Source organism: Zeus faber (assembly GCF_960531495.2).
Source record: "Zeus faber genome assembly, chromosome: 1".
In the NCBI taxonomy this organism is placed as follows: domain Eukaryota; kingdom Metazoa; phylum Chordata; class Actinopteri; order Zeiformes; family Zeidae; genus Zeus; species Zeus faber.
Genome location: NC_137193.1, coordinates 5227920 through 5243139, shown reverse-complemented (window position 1 = coordinate 5243139; position 15220 = coordinate 5227920). Strand labels below are relative to the sequence as shown.

Here is a 15220-nt window from a genome sequence, read left to right as displayed (position 1 = left end):
CAAACTTTTCCTTGACTCGAGTGGTCTCAAAAGGCATCAGTATATTCACACAGGAGAGAAACCATACGGCTGTGAACTGTGTGGAAAGAAGTTTAATACAAGTAGTAATCTCAAAGTACATCTACGTATTCACACCGGTGATAAACTGTACCACTGTGATCAGTGTGTGAAGAAGTTTAAATCAAGTGGTTATCTCAAAAGACATCAACGTATTCACACAGGTGTTAAACAGTACCATTGTGACCAGTGTGGGAAGAAGTGTAGTACAAGAGGTAATCTCAGCAGTCATCAACGTATTCACACCGGTGATAAACCGTATCACTGTGACCAGTGTGGGAAGATGTTTAATACAAGTGGTCATCTCAAAATACATCAACGTATTCACACAGGTGTAAAACCATACCACTGTGACCATTGTGGGAGGATGTTTAATACAAGTGGTTCTCTCAAAATACATCAACGTATTCACACAGGTGTTAAACCGTACCACTGTGACCAGTGTGGGAAGATGTTTAATTCAAGTGGTAATCTCAAAAGACATCAACGTATTCACACAGGTGATAAACCATACCACTGTGACCAGTGTGGGAGGAAGTGTAGTTCAAGAGGTGATCTCAAAATACATCAACGTATTCACACAGGTGATAAACCGTACCACTGTGACCAGTGTGGGAAGATGTTTAATTCAAGAGGTAATCTCAGAAAACATCAACGTATTCACACAGGTGATAAACCGTACCACTGTGACCAGTGTGGGAAGAAGTTTAATACAAGCGGTTATCTCAAAGTACATCAACGTATTCACACAGGTGATAAATCGCTTCCTCATCTTACATGAAGGGACATTGTTGTATTCAAACTGTTAACTCTCAAGTGCTGGGGTCTCCACAGTAGATCAGGGCCTGTACTCAAACATCCAAGAACCTCTCCTTGGAATCGCATTGAAAGATCAACTCGGAGTAACTGTACTAATTCAGTGTAGGGCCCAAGTTAGTTGAGGAGCTTCCTACTCTCATGTTCACAGGTGTAGGACTTGCAGTTGCAGTGTTACAACAGTCTGAGATACAAAATGGAAACACTGTAGTCCATTTTAAATGCTCTTTGTAATCATTTTTTTAAATGTATTCTGATGTAATGCATTAAGTATGTAAAGTGGGGTAAAAAAAGTATTTCGTCAGCCACCAATTGTGCAAGTTCTCCCACTTAAAAAGATGAGAGAGGCCTGTAATTTTCATCATAGGTATACCTCAACTATGAGAGACAGAATGGGGGGGAAAGAATCCAGGAAATCACATTGTAGGATTTTTAATGAATTAATTGGTAAATTCCTCGGTAAAATAAGTATTTGGTCACCTACAAACAAGCAAGATTTCTGGCTTTCACAGACCTGTAACTTTTTCTTTAAGAGGCTCCTCTGTCCTCCACTCGTTACCTGTATTAATGGAACCTGTTTGAACTCGTTATCAGTATAAAAGACACCTGTCCACAACCTCAAACAGTCACACTCACAAACTCCACTATGGCCAAGACCAAAGAGCTGTCAAAGGACACCAGAAACAAAATTGTAGACCTGCACCAGGCTGGGAAGACTGAATCTGCAATAGTTAAGCAGCTTGGTGTGAAGAAATCAACTGTGGGAGCAATTATAAGAAAATGGAAGACATACAAGACCACTGATAATCTCCCTCGATGTGGGGCTCTACGCAAGATCTCACCCTGTGGGGTCAAAATGATCACAAGAACGGTGAGCAAACATCCCAGAACCACACGGGGGGACCTAGTGAATGACCTGCAGAAAGCTGGGACCAAAGTAACAAAGGCTACCATCAGTAACACACTACGCTTCCAGGGACTCAAATCCTGCAGTGCCAGACGTGTCCCCCTGCTTAAGCCAGTACATGTCCAGGCCCGTCTGAAGTTTGCTAGAGAGCATTTGGATGATCCAGAAGAGGATTGGGAGAATGTCACATGGTCAGATGAAACCAAAATAGAACTTTTTGGTAAAAACTCAACTTGTCGTGTTTGGAGGAGAAAAAAAGCTGAGTTGCATCCAAAGAACACCATACCTACTGTGAAGCATGGGGGTGGAAACATCATGCTTTGGGGCGGTTTTTCTGCAAAGGGACCAGGACGACTGATCTGTGTAAAGGAAAGAATGAATGGGGCCATGTATCGTGAGATTTTGAGTGAAAGCCTCCTTCCATCAGCAAGGGCATTGAAGATGAAACGTGGCTGGGTCTTTCAGCATGACACTGATCCCAAACACACCGCCCGGGCAACGAAGGAGTGGCTTCGTAAGAAGCATTTCAAGGTCCTGGAGTGGCCTAGCCAGTCTCCAGATCTCAACCCCATAGAAAATCTTTGGAGGGAGTTGAAAGTCCGTGTTGCCCGGCGACAGCCCCAAAAACCACTGCTCTAGAGGAGATCTGCATGGAGGAATGGGTCAAAATACCAGCAACAGTGTGAAAACCTTGTGAAGACTTGCAGAAAACGTTTGACCTCTGTCATTGCAAACAAAGGGTATATAACAAAGTATTGAAATGAACTTTTGTAATTAACCAAAACCTTATTTTCCACCAGAATTTGCAAATAAATTCTTTAAAAATCAGACAATATGATTTTCTGGATTTTTTTTTTTCTCATTTTGTCTCATAGTTAAATTACAGGCCTCTCATCTTTTTAAGTGGGAGAACTTGCACAATTGGTTGCTGACTAAATACTGTTTTGCCCCACTGTATGTAACCTAATATGCTGCCAACTATGACATCTACAACTCCAGGGAAATTGAATTGCATCCAGCGAATTGCCCTAATGTGTTTTATTTTTTGTATTACTTACCAGGTATTTTAACACATAATGTTAAGTGAAAATAAACTTTGTTCTGAGTTTCTCACACCACCTAAAATGTGTTAATAACCGCTCAGCCAGATTTGACAGATTTTTGCCAAGTATATAAAATTCGGTTTTATCCATCCATTTTCCTCCGCTTATCCGGGGCCGAGTCGCGGTGGCAGCAGGCTGAGCAAGGATCTCCAGGCCCCCTTCTCCCCGGCAACGTTTTCCAGTTCCTCCTGGGGGACCCCGAGGCGTTTCCAGGCCAGCTGGGATATGTAATCCCTCCAAGGCTCAAGATTCAAAAGGTTTATTCGTCATATACATATACATACTTTCATACATATATGCAGTGAAATGTAACGCACCCGGTGATTACACACATTTCCTAGACAGAACACAGTAGCTACCTAAGAAAATTTCTTTCTACTAGACCAACTAATTGATTCCTAAAACGTAATACTATCAGTCGAATACTTATAGAATAAAATTAAAATATATAGAATAAAATAAAAAGAGGTCACTGCCAGGCACAGGCGCAAGGGGCGGTGCCCCTATCGCTCCAGCGTGTTCTGGGTCTACCCCGTGGTCTCCTACCAGTTGGACGTGCCCGGAAAACCTCCAAAGGAAGGCGCCCAAGAGGCAACCTGATCAGATGCCCGAACCACCTCAACTGGCTCCTTTTGAAGCGAAGGAGCCGTGGCTCTACTCCGAGCAACCTCCGGATGTCGGAGCTCCTCGCCCGATCTCTAAGGCTGAGCCCAGCCACCCTACGGAGGAAAATCCTTTCGGCCGCTTGTATTTTCGGTCACTACCCAGAGCTCATAACCATAGGTCACATGTGTCAAACTCAAGGCCTGCGGGCAAGGACCGGCCAACAATGGAAATATCTTTGGCTTGTATGATAATTTTCAACTATTTTACGGTTTTCCGATCAATTTCAGAACTATACCGACCAACTCCAGAATTTTTTTTTAAATTAAAATCTGTTTTAAAAATAGTGTTATCGAAACAATTTTACTTTAAAGATAAGTTTTTGCCGGTATATCACCCACACTATTAGAACTGCAAGTCCCCCAATGCACTGCTAGGGCGACATCTTTAATCTACTGACTTAACAGTGAAGTTCACTCTTAACAAGAGACGTTGTGCTTGAAATATGAACAAAGACGTCAGAGGTAGATGACGTAACTTCTGCCGCTAGGGGTCTATCAATCAAAACAATAACAGACAAGATGGCGTCTAATGACGTTAGGAGTAGCGTGGCCTCAAGGGAGTTGTAGTCTTACTTTGTTGCGTGTGTGCTTTCCACGACAGAACGCGCAGTAAACGGTAATAATTAATCGTGCTCCATCAAACAATAATTATTAGAATAATATTAGAGCAGAACAAACCGTAATGGAGTTGAAAAAACGTTTTGAAATAAGTGTAACGTTGCGATTTCTGGCGTCACATCCGGTGATTCCCTCGTTGCCCCGGAAGTCGTCGCAGTAGAGGCGGTAAAGGTCATAGATGCCACTTTTCATTGTCAGGTCTCGAGGAGAAAACAGCAGAAAGTAAATACTGTGAAATGAAAATGTTTTTAAAATAAACTCAGTTAAATTAAATGTTATCAGAGGTTTTAATTTATTTCATTTAGTTTGACTTTATTTTGTTTAATTGTATTTTATTTTATTTTATTTCATTTCATTTCATGTATTTTATTTTATTTCATTTTATTTCATTTCATTTCATTTCATTTCATTTCATTTCATTTCATTTAACTTTATTTCATTTTATTTTGTATTATTTTATTTCATTGTATTTTGTATTATTTCATTTTATTTCATTTCATTTCATTTATTTCATTTTATTTTATATTATTTTATTTCATTTCATTTCATTTCATTTCATTTCATTTCATTTCATTTAACTTTATTTCATTTTATTTTGTATTATTTTATTTCATTGTATTTTGTATTATTTCATTTTATTTCATTTCATTTCATTTATTTCATTTTATTTTATATTATTTTATTTCATTTCATTTCATTTCATTTCATTTTATTTTATTTCATTTTATTTTATTTCATTTTATTTTATTTTATTTCATTGTATTTTATTTCATTTTATTTTATATTATTGTATTTTATTTTATTTCATTTTATTTTATTTTATTTCATTTTATTTTATTTTATTTTATTTTATTTTATTTTATTTTATTTTATTTTATTTTATTTTATTTTATTTCATTTCATTTTATTTTATTTGATTGTATTTGATTGTATTTGATGGTATTTCCTGCATCATCTCCTGTTCACTCCAGTTCAGTTGGTGGTGGTAATGCTCCTCTAAGCTGCTTTGACAACCAACAATAAACACTAAAGAAGAAGAAGAAGAAGCAGCATCAGCTCCTCCAACGCTGCTCAGAGTAAATCAAGCTTCTCAAGCCTCCTCATGTCATTTATATTTGATATATATATATTTTAATTGTTTCCAACGTTCAGACGCTTACACACGTTTACAAAAGCTTCATTCACTTGTTGATCGTTTGGCTTTTTCATTTCATTTCCACACAACAAGCAGCGCTATATTGCTTCCGTTAGCATTAGCTGCATGCTAGCAGGCCGCCCCGGAGCCCCGACCTGTCCTGCAGAGGGAGACCGAGCAGGGCCACCGGAGAGCGGGGAGTCCCGCAGCCAGACAGCGGCGCTTTGAGCTCAGCTCAGCTCAGGTCAGTCTTGATCACTGATTTTATTTCATTTTTATTGCTCTAACACGGATTTTACGGCTCTTCTTGCAGTGGAGTGCGCTTTACTCCTTTACGTCTTTACTTTACATTCTCACCTTCGATCAACACTTTTTTATAAAGTCTCAGTTTGATCAAACACACACACACACACACACACACAGATATGAGAAGGGACAGTCACTCATGGAATGATCCTATAATAGTTTTACACATTGTCCATATTATTATTGAAGCACATAGTATGTAGTGTTTTGGACTTGGACTAGTTTATTACATGATGTCATTATATTTACAGTAAGGCGGTGGCAGTTTACAAACTATTCTGTCATTTATCTCAATTCTATTTCCTTTTAGTTCATCTCAGTCTCACACGGTTTGGTCATTGTTGCCAAAAGCCAGAACTGAACGTTCCTTGTGGTGTCAAATAATAATAATCTCAAGTGCATTGTGTCCAGTTCATGAACGGAATTTAGCTCCTCATCTGTTATTTCCTATTATTCAGAGCCTTAATCATCGATAATCAAATGTACGACATATTAGGACCAAAAAATGATCAGCTTCAGAAAATTGTGTTTGTGTGTTCAGAGACAAGACAAAAGACAAACAACACATTTAGATATTAAATGAAAAAATGTTTATATATATATATATATATATATATATATATATATATACAGTAAGGCGGTATATTATATATTTATATATTATATATATATTTTTTTCATCTTCAATTGGAAATAAAGATGAAAAAAAAACAAGACAAAGGGGTCAGATTAAAGAAATAAATGTTCACTTATCTGAATGGATCACCTCATTAAATTGGCACAATGTATGATTAACATCAGTTAGGGTTGCTGTGGTTATCGGTGTTACACGGTGTTCGGGCGTACACCGATTACATTACTTGCCCACCACCCCCACAGTCGTTTTTCCCTTTTTCCCCCCCCATAGAAATAAAACTGTAATAAAAACATTTTATTTTCACGTATAAGAGCCGAAAAATTCAAATTTGTAAAATTCAAAGCATGTTATCAATACTTAGTCTAACGCTACAAAGTGAAAGTGTGCTTGTGCGCGCACAGCAGAGTCTGCAGAGTCTGCTTATGACGGGAGGAGAGAACGCTGCACAGGTTCTCCTCACTTAACAACCTTGCTGTTTAACGAGCGTTCTGACTTACGAGCAGCTATCAGTGCACATCTCATCTCATCACTGTTCTCAGTCTCAGTCACGTTCCTGCAGTCTGTCACTATTCACTACACTAGCGTTCGCAATCACCACGCCTCCTTACCGTGAAATAAGACGGGTCCTCGCTTATCCACCAACTGGCTTAACGACCTGGTTGTACGAACGGAGGAGTAACTGTAGTTATAATAAACATTCCTAATATTAAGTAAGCATTTACATTTTCTTCTCATTCTAGAGCAACGAGAAGCTCCCAGCAACACTCTTTGGCCCGGAAGTAGATCACACCGCTCACTTTGCCACCGCCTCCAACACAGACACGTGACCAGAAGCTCCACGACGACAACAACAACAATGGTGGAGCGGCTTCAACTCTTCACCTTTTCTGTACGAGAGCGAATATCTGCGGCGGTGGGAGAGCTTCTGTTCCTGTGCGACAAGGTGAAGGTGGGAGAAGAAGTGAGAGACGCGCTGAGCGACAAGGTGATAGCGGCAGGAGGAGACGTTTACAGAGAGTTTGAACGCTCTGTGGTGAACTGGGAGAGCAGACGGAGGCGCTCGGAGCAGGAGATCCGGAGGCTGTACAGAGTGCTGGCTTCCATCCTGACACCTGGAGTCCAGCTGAGCAGAGCAGGTCTGGACCCTTCTAACATATCTTAAAAGGCTTTTAACATATCTATCACATGGCAATTAAAAATAAATATGGAGTCATATAAACAAAGTCTTTCCTCAGTGGCCGCCATCCTGGTGCTATGTACACACCGCGCTCTGAAAGCATCGTGGCTAGACTTGGGCCCCGCCCAAATATTCCGATAGGCGATTTATCGTCGTTCATCATCGGATCCTCGTTGACGGGGGCAGTTACTGAGACAGTGTCCCCATTATGCACAGTTTAATTATATAAGGAGACATACAGTAAAATAATGTCCATATAAACACATTGATCACGGGTGTGCATATCATTAGGATGCAAATCGTATCTTTTATTTTATTTTTTACTAGAAATAAAATGGATACATAGGTGGTATTTGCACAGGCTGTATCCTCTACCTTTCCAATATGTAATGAACAGGAAACTGTCTTGAATGTCACCTTCAAATTATGACAATTGTTAGTGTAAGTAATTATGATTAAAATTTCATACATCATATCATTGTAAACTGTGATTACATTTCAATTAGAATTTCAGGGCATTTTGATTAGATTCGAGGATTATGAAACTCAATTCAAAGTGGATATAGTAGAATGCACCAATCTTGAGGTTTCACCAGACCTGCTAACCTGCATGCATTTTGTGTACCAACCATGCTAAAATAAAATGGATGAAAATGTATTTATTGTAATTTAATTACAGAAATCAATCAATACAAAACAACACTGTATATTTATTGGGTATTTAAACTACATCCCCGGGATTGGACCAGATGCAACGACCTGTTGTTCTGTAACCCCCTCCCTCTCCTCTCACTCACTCAACATCTACTGATCGGCAGCAGTACTTTATTATCCATTGACGTTGCATTGCTGAGGTAAAATGGGAAATGTGACTGTGATGTTAACTTATAAAACGTTGGTAATCGAGATGCACCAATTGATCGGCCACTTTGTATCTTGATCAGCCGTGATGAATGAAAAGTTTGACTCTATTTTGAGACTTGGATCTGGACGAGTCACTCAGTAAAACGAGTCGTTAGATTTGATGGAGGTAGTTTAATGCAACGTGAGGGAAGGTGGGACTTCCAGTGAACGAGAGTGAGAAGAGTCGGTCGATTATTATTATTTTTTATTTTATTTTTTGTTGCAATGATTGCAACTCATTTTAGAATGCAAGTACCATATAAATATAATAGAAGGGTATATTTGCATTTAAAAGTGAGCGAGACTTTCATTTGATGTTTAAACTGGACATTTCCATGTTAGTCGTATGTTGTGTCCAGTTACATGTTGTATTATACTGAAATTTGGTGACAGTCCCATTTGATTGGAACTCAGTGCCCGTTCCATGTAGTTATTTATTTTATTAAAACTCAGTGACAGTTTCATGTTCTATTATTGTTCCGTGGTGAATTATGAACAATAGTAAACACAGTGTCCAATTGGGCAATCTCACTATTGTGGTAACTGAAATATATACTGATATACACAATGAGACCAAATTAAGATTTAAGAAAACTAATTTCTCCGATCACGGATTTAGGAAGAAGATTCTTTATCACACGGCACACACCACAACACATGCACTCATGCGGCGACCAACAGCAGTGAGCAGCATATAGCGACACGCCCGGGGACCAATTACAAGTGTCCATCGCTGGTCAGACGACATTGTTCTGCATGCTTTTGGTGGGGGTCCTTACTGATGTTACAAGGAGGAAACCCCATGTGAGCATAAGGAGAACATGCAGACTCCACACAGAAAGGTCCCTCATCAGGAGATAACCCACCGGAGCACGGTGCCAACAACACCCTAGGCACGAAATTGAACCCAGGACCTTCTTGCTGTGAGGCAGCAGTGCAATGCAATACCCGCTTGAACTCAAAATGATCATAAGACAATGTAAATGTTTTCTAATAGGCTGTGTTTGTTGTGGAGAAAACCCCACTCTTAGGTTCTTTAAACAAATAGGCAGCACTTGAGGTAAGTTGGATATACAGTAAGACTTATTATTAAGAAATACCCAGTCTGAGTGAGGTCTGCAGAATACACCCAACAACTCTTTGGTTTACAACGTTATATGTTCTTCTCAAAGCATTGACTCCTCCTTGCCTTCCTATTTTTGTAAGATTAACACCATCTGGAGATAATTACTTAGGACCCCACTCTTCCCATGAGAGAGGTCAGAGGTCACTCAAAGTAGGCCCCTCACTCTGATTTACAGAGGCCTCTCTGTCAAGACATGCATTCACTCTTATTTTTATTGTCTGAATACATTGTTCATCTTATGTATAAATAAGTCATATCTTACTCATTTTATATCTTAACATGTCATATCTTGTCTTCATACAAACATATATTTCATGAGGTTGATTTGATTCCCCAAACTTCTGCATTCCTTGTCTCTAGGTGATCTTTCTGCCTTCCACATCTGCTTCTAATTGTGGCATACTCAACACAAAGACATGTTTACTTATTCATTAATTCCCCTAAAATAAGCTTAAAATGATACTACATGTTTTATTATGAACAAACAATTGAATGAAAATCGGAATCGCCCAAAATCTGAAACGGCAGGTCAGAGCCACAGAGATTCGTGTTAAGCTTTTGTGGTACTCCAGATATTTACCCAATGTTGGCAGGTCTGTTTCAATCATCTTTCTGTGTCTGTTTGTCAGTGTTGCCTCCAGAGCTCCAGCAGCTCTCTGTCTGTAAAGAGGAGCTTCTCCCTGAGCAGCAGGAGTGGAGCCCCAGTCTGGGCCAGGAGGAGCCAGGGCCCCCACACATTAAAAAGGAAGAGGAGGAGTTCCCTGTGAAGACTGAACATGATGTAGAGTGCGCTCAGTGGTCCCAGCTTCATCAAAACCAAACTGAGGTGAAGAGAGAGGCAGAACCTGTTGCCTGCACCTCAACTGAACAGATGGAAACAGAAGCTGATGGAGAGGACTGTGGAGTGTCAGAAGCAGCCAGTAGCTCAGATCCAGCTGCTGCTTTAGAACCAGCTGGTGCTGAGCAGCTCTTCTCTTCACACTCTTCTGAAACTGACACTGACGACAGTGATGAAGATTGGAAGGAGACCAGACAACCTCAGTCAGGTAAGTTTTTTTTTTTTTGTTTTGTTTTTCTACCAAGCTGTTAACTGTATGAAAGTCAACAGGTAATAACTTCATCAATTGTTTTACCATTTAATAAAAATAAGCAAAATAGTATGAACACTACAGATATTCACAATACTAATTAAACATTATTGACATTAATAGTTTGTTCAAATAATTGAGTGTATATTAAAACCTTGTGGTGGTTCAATCGCTGCCTCCTTGAGCAAGACACTTAACCCCGAAGTGTCTGTCCAGCTACAAACCCAGGTTACACTCCTCACACAGAGAAACATGAAGATTATGGAAGTTGTGCAACAACCCATCATTCAGGCTGTTTAATATCAGACAGGCACAGAAAATAATTTCACACCCTACACATGTCCTCCACTCTGAGTAGCAGCTCCTCCCTTCAGGCCGTACTTTTGCATGGCTCATTTGGCAAGACAAAGCGGGTTCACAGGTCCCACCACAGCATGGTGATATGGCACGACAACAACAGTCGTCCATCTTTCTGCCATGACCTACATTCTTTGTAATCTGCTCTTTTCTTTCTCTCCCTCTGTTCTTCCAGCAGTGAAGCCTCATGGTTTTTCCTGTCCTAAGCACATTAAGAGGAGTCACAGCGAGCTTGGTGTCAGACAGCTGAGAAGTGGAGAGATCAGAGCAGAGAGTCTCCTCCCCTCTGCAGCCTCTCAGCCAATAGGAACCTCTGGAACCACCGGGAAAAAGAAGGACACACCAAGACATTGTTGTAACCAGTGTGACAAAAGTTTCCTTAACTTGGGTTGTCTCAAAAGACATCAGTATATTCACACAGGAGAGAAAGCTTACGGCTGTGAACTGTGTGGGAAGAAGTTAAATAGAAGTCGTCATCTCAAAGTTCATCAACGTATTCACACAGGTGTTAAAACGTACCACTGTGACCAGTGTGGGAAGATGTTTAATTCAAGTGGTCATCTCAAAGTTCATCAACGTATTCACACAGGTGATAAACCGTACCACTGTGACCAGTGTGGGAAGATGTTTAATTCAAGTGGTTATCTCAAAATACATCAACGTATTCACACAGGTGATAAACCGTACCACTGTGACCAGTGTGGGAAGATGTTTAATACAAGCGGTCATCTCAAAGTACATCAACGTATTCACACAGGTGATAAACCGTACCACTGTGACCAGTGTGGGAAGATGTTTAATACAAGTGGTTCTCTCAAAAAACATCAACATATTCACACAGGTGCTAAACCGTACCACTGTGACCAGTGTGGGAAGAAGTTTAATACAAGTGGTAATCTCAAAGTACATCAACATATTCACACAGGTGTTAAACCGTACCACTGTGACCAGTGTGGGAAGAAGTGGAGTACAAGAGGTGATCTCAAAAAACATCAACGTATTCACACAAGTGATAAACCATACCACTGTGACCAGTGTGGTAGGAAGTTTAGTTCAAGAGGCGATCTCAAAGTACATCAACGTATTCACACAGGTGAGAAACCGTACCACTGTGACCAGTGTGGAAAGATGTTTAATTCAAGTGGTAATCTCAAAAGACATAAACGTATTCACACAGGTGAGAAACCGTACCACTGTGACCAGTGTGGAAAGATGTTTACTAGAAGTGGTCATCTCAAAATGCATCAACGTATTCACACAGGTGATAAATCGCTTCCTCATCTTACATGAAGGGACATTGTGGTATTCATTACATTACATTGCATTTAGCAGACGCTTTTATCCAAAGCGACTTACAATTATTCAAACACCGACGGACGCAGCCATCAGGAGCAATGAGGGGTTAAGTGTCTTGCTCAAGGACACTACAGCATGCTAGCAGGAGCCTGGGATCGAACCAGCAACCTTTAGATCACTAGACCACCAGCTCTACCGCCTGAGCTACCACCCCCGTTCAAACTGTTAACTCTCTAGTGCTGGGGTCTCCACGGTAGATCAGGGCCTTTACTCAAACATCTAAGAACCTCTCCTAGGAATCGCATTAAACGATCAACTTGGAGTAACTATACTACTTCAATGTAGGGCCCAAGTTAGTTGAGAAGCTTCCTACTCATGTTCACAGGTGTAGGACTTGCAGATGCAGTGTTACAACAGTCTGAGATGCAAAATGGAAACACTGTAGTCCATTTTAAAGGCTTTTTGTAATAATTGTTGAATGTATTCTGATGTAATGCATTATGTATGTATGTATGTATGTTTGTAACCTGATATGCTGCCAACTATGACTATGACGATGGAATTATCTTTGGCCCGCATGATAATTTTTAACTATTTTTAGGTTTTCCGATCATTTTCAGAACTATACCAACCAACTCCAGAAAAAACCTTGAATATTTAGATTTTATTAAAATCTGTTATAAAAATAGTGTTATCGAAACAATTTTACTTTAAAGAAGTTTTAATTGTGTTTTTTAGATCTGGCCTGCCATTATATCACCCACACTATTAGAACTGCAAGTCCCCCACTGCACTGCTAGCGCGACAGCATGTCAATCAAAGGCCCGCGAGCCCGAGTCCCTGTCCCGCTTGTTTATCAGCAGCCCGATGGAGTTGGTTAGCTTACCTGTGGTCGCCTTTCAGTTTGCAATACCCCTCTCCTTGAAAAATGGCTGAACGGAAGGTGCACTTTCAAAGAAGGTGGGAGGCAGAGTATATGTTCACAGATATGAAGGGCAAAGCTGTTTGTCTTCTGTGCGGAGACAGTGTGGCTGTAATGAAAGAATATAACGTAAGAAGACACTTCGAAACGGAACACGTGACAGATACCACGATGTGGACATGAAACAAAGGCTCCAGAAGGTAGAAGAGTTAAAAAGAAGTCTGATGTCACAGCAGGCCATGTTCAAAAATGTCAAATCACAAAGCAAAGCTGCTGTAAAGGCCAGTTTTATTGTGGCAGCAGAGGTCGTAAAATCTGAAAGAAAGAAAGAAGAAAGAAACAGTATTTATTCGTCACGCAACACACCACACTACAACACATGCCTGCACACATACACATGCACATGCTTTGATGGTGCCGGTGAAATGCATCCTCTGCTTTTGACTCATCCTGGCTTGTCCTTCCTCCGGGGGCACAGCCAGGAGCAGTGGGCAGCATACGTGGACGCGTCCGGGGACCAGGTGATAAGTGTCCATCGCTGGTCAGACGATGATGGATGCATGTTTTTGAGTGGGGTCCTTACTGACGTGAGGTGGAGGAAACCCCATGTGAGCACGGGGAGAACATGCAAATCAGGCTGGCCCTTTACAGAGGGTGAATTTGTCAAAAACTGCATGATAAAAGTTTGTGAGGTTGTGTGCCTGGATAAAAGGCAAGCGTTTTTAAATGTGAGCCTGAGCAGAAACACCATTGCTGATCGTGCAAATCAGCTCGCCTACAAATCTACAACAACAGCTGATGGGAAAGGGAAAAGATTTCATCGCATACTCCCTTGCTGTGAATCAGAGCAACGACACTTCTGATACTGCCCAGCTGTCAGCCTTTATCCGTGGAGTGGATTCAAGTCTGTGCGTAACAGAGGAAACTTTGGGATTACACTCAATGCATGGCACAACTACGGGAAAATATATCTTTCAGGAAGTATCCAAATGTGTGAATAAAATAGGGCTGCCTTGGGATAAACTTGTGGGCCTGACCACAGATGGAGCACCCGCGATGTGCGGTCAAAAGAGTGGATTGGTTGGCAGGATCCGTGAGAAGATGCGGGAGGAAAACGGCGCAGGTGAGCTGACAGCTTATCACTGCATCATTCACCAGGAATCATTGTGCGGAAAATCCTTGAAAATGGAACATGGTATGAGCATCATAACACAAACAGTAAACTTCATAAGAGCTAAAGGTTTAAATCACCACCAGTTTAAACCTTTTCTAGAGGAGTTACATTTAGAATATGGCGACTTGCCCTATCACACAGAGGTGCGGTGGCTAAGCCAAGGAAAAGTGCTGAAAAGATGTTTCCAGTTGCACAAGGAGATTTGTGAGTTCATGAAAAGCAAAGGGAAAGACGCAACAGAGCTCCGGGACAAAACAATTCTGTGAGTTGGCGTTTCTGTGTGACATCAACCTACATCTTCAGGGGCGGGGCCGTGTGATCACAGACATGTACGCTTCAGTGAAGGCTTTGAATACCAAGCTGCGCCTATGGGAAAAGCAGATGCTGCAAGAAAACTTGAGCCATTTTCCGTGCTGCCAAACCATGAAAGTGCTGGTCTCTACCACCGTGTTCCCCAGCACACAGTTTGCCGAAAAACTTGGTGCCGAATTCACACGGCAATTTGTCGACTTTGAAGCCCAAAGAAATAGATTTGAACTGTTCAGTAATCCATTTGCAGTTGATGTGGAGAACGCACCATCAAACCTCTAAATGGAGCTGATTTAGCTCCAATGTAGTGAAACACTCAAGGCAAAATATGATGATTGTGGGCGCTGTACAGTTTTCAATTTTCATCCCTGACACAATGCCCCAGCTGCGTACCCGAGCTGCTCAAATGCTCTCTGTGTTTGGCAGCACATACCTGTGTGAACACCTGTTCTCTTTGATGAATATATACAAAACGGCACACAGAAGTCGTCTGACTGACGAACACCTTCACTCGAGCCGAAGGATTTCCTCAGAGCCAGACCCCAGACCTGGATTAACTTGTATCTAAGATGAGACACCAAGTGTCCGGCTCAGAAGATAGATAGAACTACTATAGAACTACTA

General features: G+C 40.9%; 1 protein-coding gene across 1 annotated transcript; it reads left to right on the top strand.

Moving 5' to 3' along the window:
- Positions 1-10362: 10362 nt before the first annotated feature.
- LOC307243855 (uncharacterized protein) lies at positions 10363-12744 on the top strand. The gene is made up of 2 exons (XM_080018826.1): positions 10363-10496; positions 11071-12744. The coding sequence occupies exon 2, from the start codon at positions 11436-11438 to the stop codon at positions 12183-12185; it is 750 nt and encodes a 249-aa protein (XP_079874952.1). The 5' UTR covers positions 10363-10496; positions 11071-11435; the 3' UTR covers positions 12186-12744.
- Positions 12745-15220: the final 2476 nt, after the last annotated feature.